This window comes from Sturnus vulgaris, chromosome 3 (assembly GCF_052056855.1).
Source record: "Sturnus vulgaris isolate bStuVul1 chromosome 3, bStuVul1.hap1, whole genome shotgun sequence".
NCBI lineage: Eukaryota > Metazoa > Chordata > Aves > Passeriformes > Sturnidae > Sturnus > Sturnus vulgaris.
In genome coordinates this window covers 22,008,034-22,020,992 of record NC_142245.1, presented here as the reverse complement: position 1 = coordinate 22,020,992, position 12,959 = coordinate 22,008,034, and the positions used below count along the sequence as shown (strand labels likewise).

Here is a 12,959-nt window from a genome sequence, read left to right as displayed (position 1 = left end):
CACAGAATAAGCTGAGCTGGAAGGGACCCACAAGGAGTCCAACCTCGACCCATCGAATCCAACTCCTGGCCCTGCCCAGGACCATTCCTGAGAGTCCCACCACGTACACAAGAGTGTTGTCCAAATGCATCTTGAACTCTATCAGTCTTGGTGCTGTGATCACTTCCCCAAGGAGCCTGTTCCTGTTACTAGGAAAGGGCCACAAAAGGCCACTGTTACAGAACAGAGTGAGGATTTCTTCCCTGTCCCAAGCAGTGTGTGGTTTTCTTGTGCCACAAAACTGGAAGATTTATAGCAGAGATGAGTCCCTCTGACCCTGGGACACTCTGTTCCCCATTATCTCATTTGGTCTTATATTTTGGCAGGACTGATGAGCGTTTCAGAGGAAGTAAAAGAGCAAAACAGAAGGCTTAGAATTCCTGAGTGTTTCTACTGTCAGAGCAGCCCAGTCACCCCTAGTAAAAACAGAGAAAAGAAGGATAATGACAGTGGGGAGGCCATCACTTGTCCCAGTGCCGACTTCTGCTTCCACAGCTGCATTCAGAACTTCATTACTGCATGCCAGTGGCTTTGAATTGCTTAAATAGAGATGAAGACACACCCTGCCCTGAAAACTGTGCACAGAATAATAGGAACGTGATGTGCAGATGAGTCCCTGGTTCCTGTGAGCCTGGGAATGGGCTGAAACCAGAAAAGCAACAGCAATGTTCTTGGAAAAGCACTGCTGCCTTCCCTCTTCACCACTGCAGTATCAGACACCACGGTTATGGGTTTGGGAGCCCAGCTGAGGAAGGGATGGCCTGTTTGTGTGAGCAGGGGGGTGACAGTGACATGCACATACTCCTTACCTGGCTCCTTTCATCTCCTTCCTTAGGTGAGAACAATGTGACAAGGCCTCTTGTACTTGAGCACCCTTACAAGCAGCTTTCCTGAGGTGATGGTGCTGTCCTCACACACTGCAGCTTATTGTCACCCTATTGCCAGGTCTGGGTCGTAAGTGTGGCCTGAGGTTCTAATAATAATCTTGTAAGAACAGTCCCAGTCCAGTGCAGGGCAGGCACCAGTCTCTGCTCTCTGGTGACCAGTGATGTGACCCAAGGGAACAAAGTGGCATCAGGGGAGCCTTAGGTTGGATATCAGGAAAAGGTTCTTCACCCAGAAGGTGGTTGGGCACTGGAACAGGCTCCCCAGGAAAGTGGTCCCAACACCAAGCCTGAGAGAGCTCAAGGAAGATTTGGACAACACTCAGGCACATGGTGTGACTCTTGGGGTGTCCTGTGCAGGGCCAGGAGTTGGACTCAATGATCCTTGTGAGTCCCTTCCAGCTCAGGAGACTCTGTGACTCTGTGACTCTATGCTCATCCCCTTCCATATTACAACTAAGTGGTTAAAGGACTCCTTCCTGAGTCAGGTAACTGAGGTTCAATCACATGCTGCAACAGAGGCAGTCACGCCTGCTGCCCCTCTGGAGTGGGAATGCCCAGGTGAGTGACCCATCTCTCTTCTTGGGATGCTTCCAGTGATCCCTTTGAAGCAGTTTCATTTTGCATGAACACAGAGAAATCAAGGTTGACTGGCAGAGCAGGAGCAAGCAAGAGGAGACAAAATTTCCCAGCCCAGCATTTCCCTAGAGAGGTCAAGGGGGAGTTGGTGTCCCCACCATGCTGCCACATGCCCGACTCCCTGGAAAAAAGGCCAAGGTCATGGCCATATATGTGTGGGCCTGACAGACAGACACGCTCTGAGTGTGCCTTCTAGACACACACCAGCTACTCAGCCCTGCCAAGACATGTGTCCAGCAGAAACCCCCTCGGTGTGTGTGAGTCTGTAACGCCAGATCTGAGACAGCTGTGACAGCTAAACAGGGCTTCTGAGGATCTGAATTCCAGATTTACACTAACCTAAGCTGGAGTCCCTTAACTCCCTTTGCTTCTGCTCAACCATCTGTAAAAGGATGGATGGTTATAAAAATTTCCCTGTGAGAATCGCTGTCCAAGTAAATCCTGGTCAGCATTTGGAAACCTGGGGCAGTAAATCCGCAGAACTGACTGCAGATGGAAATGCTGGTGTTAAGCCACTTCTTTGCAGGAAAAAATGGGGCAGCATGGCAACAGAAATCACGATGAGCAGTGTCTTTAAAATCAGAGGTCATGGCTTCTCAAAAAGTCACTACTAAACAGTCATGGATGGAAGCTGTTGCCTGACTAGCCTGGTCAAACTGAAATTTCATTATTTAGGCTTTTATAAAAAGCTTTTTGGGGTCACAAACAATTTTTATAAATTGTGGTATAACCAGCACCAAAAATATTTAATCACATTCATATAGAAATATAAAGAGCCTTATAGGCATCAGTATTACCTTCTTACAATTATGAAAGACCACATGGGAACATGGAGCAAACAAAAAGCAATCACATCTTAGGGACGTATTGAAGGACAAAACAGAAAGAGCAGAAAGCCACGAGAAGTTTCTTATATCTTCACTTTCTGAATATTCTGCCTCAAAAAGCATTAAGTCTGACATCATGGTGCATGGCTCAGCACCCTGCCAAAAGATGTGTTGTTGTTAATGGCTGCACTGTCCCAAAAAACCAGGAGAGGGCTCTGAAATCAGCTACCAAGGGTTACTAATTAAAGTTTTATCAATTTGCTGGCCCTTGGCTCAGATTGCACTTTGAAGTGGAGCCAGAGAGAGAAGAGAGGAGAGAAAACTCTGGAAAGCGTATATTCAGAGGACTGAAGAATTCCAGTTACCAGGTAACTAAGCTTGGTTTTTTTCTATCATAAATTGAGCCTTCGCAGATCTCTGCTCCTGGAAGAAACCTGTGATCAGTCTCTCAAAAATGATCACAGGACAACCTCAAGGTTCATTGGCATAGCAAGAAGGGGCAAAACTTATGAGAAGCAGGACGAGAAGTTCTGAGAAAAGTTACCTTACCATGGTGAACCTGTTCAGGCTTAGTAGAGCTCACAACTTCTTACATAAGGCAGAAACAAGGGCACCAAAATCACCTTGGGCATAGATACAGAATAATCATGTTACTGTAGATGCTGACAATGGAAGAAGCCCATGAGATGATTTCCATCCCTGAACCAAACAGATTCATCTTCTGCAATACTCTTGGAACCCAAAAGCCATAGCAAGGAAGCTTTGTTTTAACTCAAACTCCTGCAAAGGAGACCCTCAGGCAGTGAACAGTCTATGGAGAATGTGAAACTCTCCTTTATTGGAGAGATCTCACCAGGCAGAAGAGTGCTGGGGGCAGCTTGCCTCAACGAAGGCAGCAGTCCTGAGCTGCTCCTGACTTCCCAGGTTAGGAAGAGGTGGGATACTCTGCATAGCACAGAGGCTAGATGCTTCTCACCCTTCCTGCTTGCAAGAGAGGAAGCCAAAAAGCTGATTACCAACCAGCAGTGGCTTCTGGTTCCCTCCATGTCCAACAGGCACTGTGCCTTGTGCCACTTCTCACTGTGCTTAGTCTGTGGTCCATCACAGGTGTCCCTGTGAAGGACAAGATCTCAGCTCTGAATGTGTCAGCAGCTTGCATCAAGTTCCTTTAGGCATTCAAAAACCAGTCTTTTCCCTTAGAAAAATTCTCATTAGTAAGTCGCTACCTCTCCTTGGATTTGAGCACTGCCCAGAGCTGTAGGGAGTTACAGAGGGCTGTAGGTTCTGGGGAGCCACAAGGTCACACCAAGCCAGCCCTTTTACATGTGCATGTAACTCTACTTCTGTCTTCTGGGTCAGGTACAACTTGGATCTCTGCTCATAGGGTAAGCATAAGACCTGAGACTGCTGGTCTTTCCAAAAAGGATTCAATGTTGGCACTGCTTGGCACATGCCATGAGAGACAAATGGCAGCAGAGCACTCCTCTCTTTCTAAAGCTGTTTCATGGAGAAACTACTTTGAGACTTTGCTTTGAATTTCTTGACTTGACACTCACATAAATGCAGAGTTTTCACAGTATAATTATTTTCCAAGTCAGTAAGATATTTTAGGGTCATATAAGATCTGACATCAGCAAAGTCAGAAACACAGCCCTCAATTTTTGGTTATATTCAAACAGCAACCTTCAAGACAATTGAAGAGACCACAATTTTGGCTGGTTGAAATTAAAGAAAACCAAAGAACCTCCCTCACACCATCAATTGCAGCATCCCTCACAAGTCTTTGTGAACTGACTGTTGTACTGGCTGGCTCATTTGGAGTTACTTATGTGATGTCAGCAGAGCTCAGAGCACAAAGCTTATCTACCAAAATCTAGCATTCAGCATTAGGATAATGTGTTCACAACTGGGCACTTCAGTGGCAGGCAGGCAGGTATTAACAAAGTTTAAAAAGTGGGTGCAGCTTATGGTGGACAGAGCAAAGGCAAGGTAAAGAATCACATCCATTCATGAGGAGGGGTACAAGAAGGTAGTAATCAAATGTGTGCTTCCTGATTGCCCCGTCTCAGATTGCCCCATACTTTTCCCTCTTCAACATTGTTAGTCTCCTTATGGAGGTCATAAACATATAATGGTATAGATTTCAGGTCCAGACTTCTACTACTGTGTTAATTAGAGCCTCTTAACATTGCTATTCATCTCCAGTGCTCAAATGCTAATAATAAAACTACTAAACCCACTCTGGAGAAGGGAAAGACAATAGGCAAAAACTTTGGGACTTACACAAAATTACTAAATTTTAAAGGAAGCTTATTCCATATAACGTAGTATAATGCCAGTAATTAATGAGAGATGTAAAAAGGTTTAACTCTAAAAGATAGAAAATTAAATAATTTGTTTCCTATGGGTATATAATGAGATAGTTACCAAGTTCCCATGAGAGAGATAAGCAGATATTAAAAGGTCTTTCCAATACCTGTAATGGCTAAGGGCAACAGCTAATTCAATAGATTCGATCAAAATCACCACTTCTTTCTTTGCTTCTGATTTATTACTTTGGCTGTAGTTAGTCATCACTCATTTTAGTTTGCTTTTCAGCAGTCATAAATTATGCCTCATAAATAAAAAGATACAATCAAGGAAATCATATCAAGCCATCTACAGCCCAGGAGTCTATTTTCCCCTGGTACTCACACTAATGTCTTTTTAAAGGATAGCTTGCCATGGTTTTGAATATGTCAGAATCACAATTTACTGAGAAGGGTCTTGCAAGAGTGGAGCTGTAAGAGTCCCACTGGTAAATCTGGACGCCAACAAATCCAGTCTAATATCCATATTTAATTTAATGAAAAAAAATCAAGGTTTTGTTGCATCAACACACTTGAATTTAAGATTTTGTTGACAAGAGAAACACATTGCCTGAGGTGAGGCTTAATAAGCAAAATGACGTAGTTTCAAAGGGCCCTTTTCCCTTCTACTAGGGGAAAGGAAGCATCTCATTGGGGAAAATGATATCTAGGGTAGGTATCATCATTGCATCAGTGAAACAACATAGTTATGTCTGCTTTACTTTTCAGAAGCTGAGCTCAAGCGTGGTAGTCTAATGCAGACATAGTATCAGAAATTCTCTTTATTTGGAAGCAGGAGCCTCATAAGAAAAGACAGTCTTACAAACACAAGAAGGGAATTGAAGAAAGAACTACTTTTTTTTTTTAATGTCACTGCTTTGCAGTGCATCTTTCTGTCAGAGAGATGGGAAGAAATGGGGAATTAAAAGAATGAAGAGGAGCTAGATATGAGGGATATTACAAATGGGTGACTATCCATTACTGGTCAACCAGAAAACCAGTTTTACCTGCAGAAGTCACTGACCTGTTTGTCAGTAACTAATTAGCACAAACTAGAGCTCAGCCAACAATGTGACAGACAGGCTGGTAAATCAAGTGTCCTTTCCTGGCATTGAAAAGTGACCAATAGGGATAACAAATTCTATGCCCCACGTAGTTGGTCCTTCCTTAGTCTTCATGACTTTGCACCCATTTTTTTTTCTCTATATCTCTCCAAAGTCAGAATATTGTTTGTTTTCTCTTTGAGAGGATCAAATACTTACCCTGATGTGTCTTGGGGTGTTTCCTAGACCCTTCACTTGGCTGCAGTAATAGGAAGGTGAGAAGGACTCTCCACACACAGGAGAGATGCTGTGCCTCCAGCAGTGCTCAGAGCCAGACAGCTCCAGCACTGCAGACCCTGTCTTGGTGCATTGAATAGTTCTCTTGTAGAATAAACCTCTGCAGGAAGCTATAAACCTTTCTAAAGAGGGACAATTGTAATTTTCTGTCTTTTACATGTTCTGTTCCTGCCAAATAGAAATAAAGATGTGTCCTAAACCAGGAAGACATTAAGCCATTAATCTAAGGAAGCCATTTTAAGAACACAATTAAGTGTAATTGTGGAGGAATGATATTGCATTTGCATGGAAATCACACCATACTGTGACAGCTCTGCTTTGCACTAAATGCCACAAGTCTCTGCTCAGAAGAGACTTCCTTTAGGTGAGAAAAACAGGTTTGACTCTGCAGGCTGCTACATGGTAACATTGCACACACTTTCAATGATTCACAAGGAGAGCATACACACCCTGTTTCAGAAATATTCCAGGAATCAAAGGATTGTGCTTGCAAACTCATTGGGCCTCACGAGTGATAACGTTTGTTTAAATCTGGGGCATTTTCAGGAGATCACACAATAGCACATGGTTAATAGAGTTGGGGATATCAGGCAGAATTCCAACAAATACCTAAAAGATGCTCTAGAAAATGCAGGTATCTAAATGTACAGCTAGACCAAGAGAGGGAGATTCAAAGATCTAAGTGTTTTGGAGTATGGAAGTAGGCACTACATGCCAGTAAAAGCCCACTACAAACTAGTAGGTGCTAATATGCTCTTGCAGACCTGGCCCTTTAAAGTATAAATGTGCTTCCTGAAGAACAGTGATCTAAGCACTTTGAGGGCATAGTCCCTTCCATCAGCATGAGCTCCTAAACTCGTATCATCATTTCTTGAAGTGCAACTTTTGCACCTGGTTTTATAAAACCTAATATTCAGCTGAAGTTTCCAGGAAAACAAGCAAATTAAAAAGAAACAAAGCAAAACAACCAAATCCAATGAAAAAAATCTCACAAAAACCCCAGACTGAAAAGTCCTGATTTCAGGTCCAAAGAAGCTATTAAAGCATTGAACTAAATCTCAATACTTCCAAAAAAGCTGGAGAGAGTCTCATCACAGCACTTTGATTTTATCTGCATTCTGCTGGAGGAAATTCAGTTGCATTTAAAGTTTATGTCCAGCAAACAAGCCTCAAATACAGAGACAGGAGAATCAATATCCAGTTTAAGTGAAATATAAATCTGGGTTTCATCAGCATAATAGCAAAAGCCAAGCCCTATACTTATGAATAACTTGTCTCACAGGCAAGATATAAATTGTCAACAATGGAGAAGCTTAGAATACATCCCAGAGGACTGCTGCAAGTGACTTAAGCAGAAGACAAACACATGCATTGAAAAACCTCTCATGGTGAAATAAATGGCCACTGGTGAAAAAAACCAAAAAATAATTTAAAGTTCCAATCAAAAGCTCAGCCTGGTTACGGAGCAGAACCAAGATAAAAAGCTAAGTCTTGAATACAGCGCAATAAAGCACAGGAATCTGATCAAGAGGTTTCTTTTTTTTTTTTTATCTGTCACTGATAAGTCATTAAAAATGTTGGCTGAAGAAAGTCTCTGCGGTATCAGCTTCCCAAAAAACAGCTTCTGACTGAGATAATTAAAAGTTGGTCCAGCTGAGAACATCCCACAGCCAATATCTACAACATCCAGCTTGGAGAGTTTTTCTTCATCTAAGAAAGATTCCTAACAAGTTTGGGTCTGCTACCAATGCTTGCTGTCTACTCAGCCCCATCTGCACTTGAATTCACATTCCCCACAGATCCTGCCTAAAGCAGCAAGGAAATCTGGTCTAACAATAGTTCTGCTGACACAGGCTGTACAATCTCCATCCTTACAGATGCAAGGATGGAGAATTTGATCCAAAACTCAGCTGGACACAGCCCTGAGAGCCTGGTCTATCTGGACCTGCCTAAACCAGGGAGTTAGGCTAGATGCCTGCTGGATGTCCCTTCCAAACTGCATGAGCTGATGAGTCTAGGACGTGTGCATGCAGCAGCTGGATACACTAATGTGATAAAGCAAGTTTTTAGGTTGAATTCTTCATAGTTTCTGGCTACTTAAAGGAGAAAGCAGAGCTACCAAAGAACCTGATCTATACAGTGTGCACTCATCAAACTTGCAGATGACACCAGACTGGAAGGACCAGTTGATATGCTGAAGGACAGGTCTGCCAGTCAGAAGACCCTAGAGAATGGGAATTTCAGCAAGACAGATGTAAAGTCCTGCTCCAGGGGAGGAATAACTTCTTGCAGCATCACAGAGTCAGCATTGCTGACCAACTAAGGAACACCTCTGCTTCAAAGGACCTAGAGGTAGAAAGCTGAATATGGGCCAGCAGAGTACTCTGGGAGCAAAGATGGCCAGCATCCTGAGCTGTTTACTAAGAGCACAGCCAGACAATTAAAGGAAGTGATTACCTGCCTTTATTTAGTGTCTATTTTGTTTTGGCCACCAAATGCCAGAAAGATAATGATAAATTGGAGTGAGTTCGTTGGAATGCCACCAACGTAATTAGGGGGTTGGAAAAGTGCCTGTAAGGAGAAGCTGTGGGACTTGGGCTTGTTCAGCCTGGGGAAGAGATGTCTTTGGAGGGACTTGATTGCAGTCCCCCAGAACGCTAATGAGAGGGTGGAGCCTGTTTCTTTGCTATGGTATGTGTTGGGAGGGAACAAGAGAAAACAGGTGTAAGTTCAAGCAAAAAAGGTTCAGACTGAAGATAACAAAAAACTTTTTTGCAATGGTCACAGTCAGCCAGTGGAGCAGACTGTCTGTAAGACAACAACCTCCTCCCCGTAAGTTTTCAAGATGCAACTGGATAAAGCCCTGCAAAACCTCATCTGACCTCTTTATGGACCCTGCTTTGGGCAGAAAGTTGGGCTGGATGGCCTCCTGAGAGCCCTTCCAACCTGAATCATCTTGTCATCCTATAAAGTCAATGAGCCTGTAAAAGAAAGATTGTTCCACCTTGCTCCAGAGGTGGAATGCACTGTTTCAGGTGTATATTAAACAAAATGTGAAACCAACAATCAACAGCAAATTCACTTTTGAACCACCAAAATAATGTGCTTGTCATTCTAATGACTAATTTAAAGAGAAAACAGTCCCTCTGGATGTAAACTGCTATAAGATCTAAAATTAATCTAGGATCTAAATTAGAAATTAATTCATAATAGATTGGGGGAGGATGGGAAAAGAAAGAAAAAATAATGGAAAAAGGCGCCTTTTAAGAACTAGAATTTCCCATAACAGAGACTTGCAGAGGCTCTGGAGGGTACACAAACATTTAACATATAAGAGATTTAAGATACACAGGCACCTACTACTAAGCTAAACAAATGCTGAATGAATATATTGCCTGTATGGAATTCTTTTCAGCTTCTCAAGTCTTTAAAATACATTCACAATAATCATTCAGGTTTCACAATGCTATTAACATTAGAATTGAGACGTGTATGTTCATTGTAAGTGTAAAGTAAGGTTCTCAAAGTGTACTGAAATCATAATCGGAGCAGCTAAATAGCTTCAATTCCCACCTGATATTCGTACTCTGTGTAAGGCAGCAAGTTGTCGTCTTTGAAGGAGGTTGAAGAACCATTGTAAACGAGCGAGAGGTCTAAATTTACGTGGGCTTGAGTTGCTCGCCTCCTGTAAAGTTCATAGTACAAAATCCTCCCGTTTGGTTGCTTCGGGCCGGCCCACAGGATGGAAGCGGAGGACTGGAAGCCGCCGGCTGTTTGGATGTCAATGAGCGGGGCCGGCTGCGCTGCCGGCGGCGCCTCCAGCGTCCGCCCCGGCGCCCACTCGCTGGAGGCACAGCCCAGCTCCGTGCAGGCTCGGAGCTGCACCTCGTACCTGGGGGAACACAGAGAACGAGCAAGGCGATTACAACGCTGCGGATACGAATACAAACCGTGCGTGGGATCTGGCGGATTTCTTCGTTTCTCCCGGTCTTTGGAATTTTTAGTAGGCACGCAACAGATTATGTGCTGTGCCTTGTGCGGCAAAGAGGAAGAACGCTGTCTTCTAGGTTTTTATTTGGGTGTGGTTTGGGTTTTTTTCAGAGCAGTTAACATCTGCAGGAGTCAAGTGATCAAAATCATTTTGATTTTGATGATATAAATCAAAATGATGATTCATTGTAAGAGATGATTTGGATGTCATTTGAGAGCTGTAGAGCTCCTCTATTACTCTCTTTGGATTTAGATTAGTTATATGTAAATAGCAGACAAACTTATCAACCATGTAACACACAGAAATGATGCCTCCACAAATATATAAGGAAAGGTCAGGTAAATAATCAAGAATTAGTGGGAAAGATATTACTTCAGTATCAAGTGCATTTCTGTAGCAGAGTCTGGTACCCTCTCAAGTTTTAGCTTTCACTTAATCACAAATCACTCGTTTCCAGCTCGAGGGTTCGAAAGTGTTCCATTAATTTCAGCTCAGCTACCCTGTGAATGGGCCAGCTACCACAGCTTTGGTCTCCCCACCCCAAATTTTGTCAACTAAAGCCCTATTTATTCTCAATAGCAGACACCATGTGAAAGATACAGTCTTAGCAGAGTCTATAGCAAGTCTTAGCAGAGTCTATAGCAGAGTGCTGAATTACCTCTTACAATTACAATCTAAGTCAACACTATGCACTTCATCAAGATGATATAAAGCTGGCATTATTGTAAATGTGAAAGAAAAAAAAAACAACCTTGTTTTATTATTTGCTTTTTAGCAAACAACCCTGTGGGTCTGACTATCTGTTGAAGTAAGATGACTGAGCTGCCCACCAGCCCACTGCACCACCCCACAACATTTATTCAACAAGTGGGTTCTTCCAGACTTACCTGCTGTAGGGCTGTAGCTGTCCCACTATGTATGACCGTCTCAGAAAGGAAACATGAGATTCATCAAAGTCAAAAGTCTTCTTTTCCGTTTCACCAGGCTTGTGGATGGAGACTGTGTAGTTTCTAATGTCACCATTCACTTTGATAGGAGGATCCCAGGCCACCAAAATCTCACTGGAAGACCATGCTTGCAACCTAGGAGGCAACATCCCAGATGGAGCAGAGGGGTTGGTTTTTATCCGAGCTGAGGGGCTGGTGATGCTGCCCTGGCTGTTATTTGCTGTGACAGTGTAGCTGTACTCCATGCCTGGCATGAGGGTGAAATCAAGATACCGAGTTTCCAGACCAGAGTAAACAAGCATACCATCCCTCCTTAGGTCATAGCTTGTGATTTTGCCATTGGGCTTATCTGGGAGTTTCCATGTGATTTCAATTGACTCCGAGCCCATGACCAGCAGCCTGGGAGCTTCCATATTTAATGGTGGAGCCTCCATGGTCATCACAGACTGGGATGCGCTAGAGGTGCAGCCCCCAGCAGTACAGGCGACCAATGCAAAATCATACTGTGTATAAGGCTGCAAGTTAGAGACCAACATTTGCAAACTTTTGCCAGGATAATACTCTTCATTGCCTAATTTCAATATGTACTTGGTGATATCTCCATTTTGTATTTGGGGAGGTGCCCAGGATGCACTGACTTGAGTGGCACTGACAGCCTGCAGAGATGGGGGGTCCACCAAGGCAGGAGCTGCTTCCACTGTCCGTATTGCAGCTGGCTCACTGGTAGAGCAGCCCCCCATGGTGCAGGCAACCACTGCATAGCTGTACACGGTGTAGGGCAGCAAGTCCTCATCCACGTAGCTGAGAGTAGCAGCATCGAAGCTGAAAGGATAGAGAACATCATTCTTCAGCAGCCTGTATGACTGGAGAACACCATTTGGCTGTGCAGGGGGTGTCCAGGATATGAGTACGTTATGGGGGTTGGCTGACACCACGGATAAACTGGGGACAGCAAGACTTTTTGGGGCAGTTTGACTAGTCTTTGCCACTGTCCAGGAGCTGTCAGTGTAGCCTGCTGCATTCCAGGTGCGTATTTTATATTCATACCTTGTCCATGGCTGTAAACTTTTATCATTATAGGTGAATGTATTGCTCTCAGTGTTATATTCTGTGAAAACAATTTTCTCATCTTCTGTGGTTGCTCCGTGCCCTGCAATAGTCTCTTCTGTGTGTCTGTGAATAACTTCATAGCGAATTATTTTTCCATTCGGATTAATTGGCTGCAACCAGCTTAGTTCAACGTTAGTGGCATTCACTGCCTGGATTACAGGTGCCATCTGGGACACTGGGGGAGCTTCATCTGTCCAGACTGGCTGAGGTGGAGAGTGAGTGCAGCCTGCTGCATTGCATGCCTCCAGCATGAGGGTGTACAGGGTGTACGGCTCGAGACGCCGGAAAAGGAACTGGCGAGATAAACCACTGTACTCCAGGTGGTCATCACTGAAAACATTGTAGGTCTGGTGAAGGAAGGAAGAAAAAGAAAGAAAGCAGACAGGGAAGGAAGGAAGGAGGGAAGGAAGTAAGGATAAAAGGAAAAGAAAACAAAACCATTTTTGTCAATAACCAGTAGCTGAGACTCTTAATCTTTGCAATAAGGACTATTAACCAATGATTCAGAAACTTATTCTTGCTAGTAACAATCAGCACACAAACGGATCATTGATACAAAAGGAATGTTTTGATCCAATTTTCATTTTTTTTTTTCATTTTGAATGCAGTAATAAATCACTTAGTGACAGTTTTCATTATATTTGATTGTTATCAAGTTTCATTGCAAGGCTCTCACAGGTCAGCAGAAAGCTTCTCACAGACTAGCTTTAAAGAATATCACTTAAGGAAAAAACCTCCAAATAAACCCATCTAGTTGCAAACCTTGCAGGTAAAAGTTTACACTCAGTTGAAACTATTGAGCTAAAAGAAGTCCCAAATTTCAGAAAAATATTC

At 43.3% G+C, this 12,959-nt stretch overlaps 1 protein-coding gene across 8 annotated transcripts in view; it reads right to left on the bottom strand.

Annotated features, from left to right (window-relative positions):
* USH2A (usherin) overlaps window positions 1–12,959 on the bottom strand; it is a 368,811-nt gene that overhangs the window by 14,401 nt on the left and 341,451 nt on the right. For all 8 annotated transcript variants that reach the window (XR_015802194.1, XM_088161172.1, XM_088161173.1 and 5 more), the window contains exons 63-64: window positions 10,956–12,472; window positions 9,651–9,969 (exon numbers count right to left, since the gene is read on the bottom strand). Coding sequence is in view for 7 of the 8 variants with exons in the window: in XM_088161172.1 (XP_088017298.1) it covers window positions 9,651–9,969; window positions 10,956–12,472 (1,836 nt within the window). In the remaining variant the exon portion in view is untranslated. The remainder of the gene's footprint in view (window positions 1–9,650; window positions 9,970–10,955; window positions 12,473–12,959) is intronic.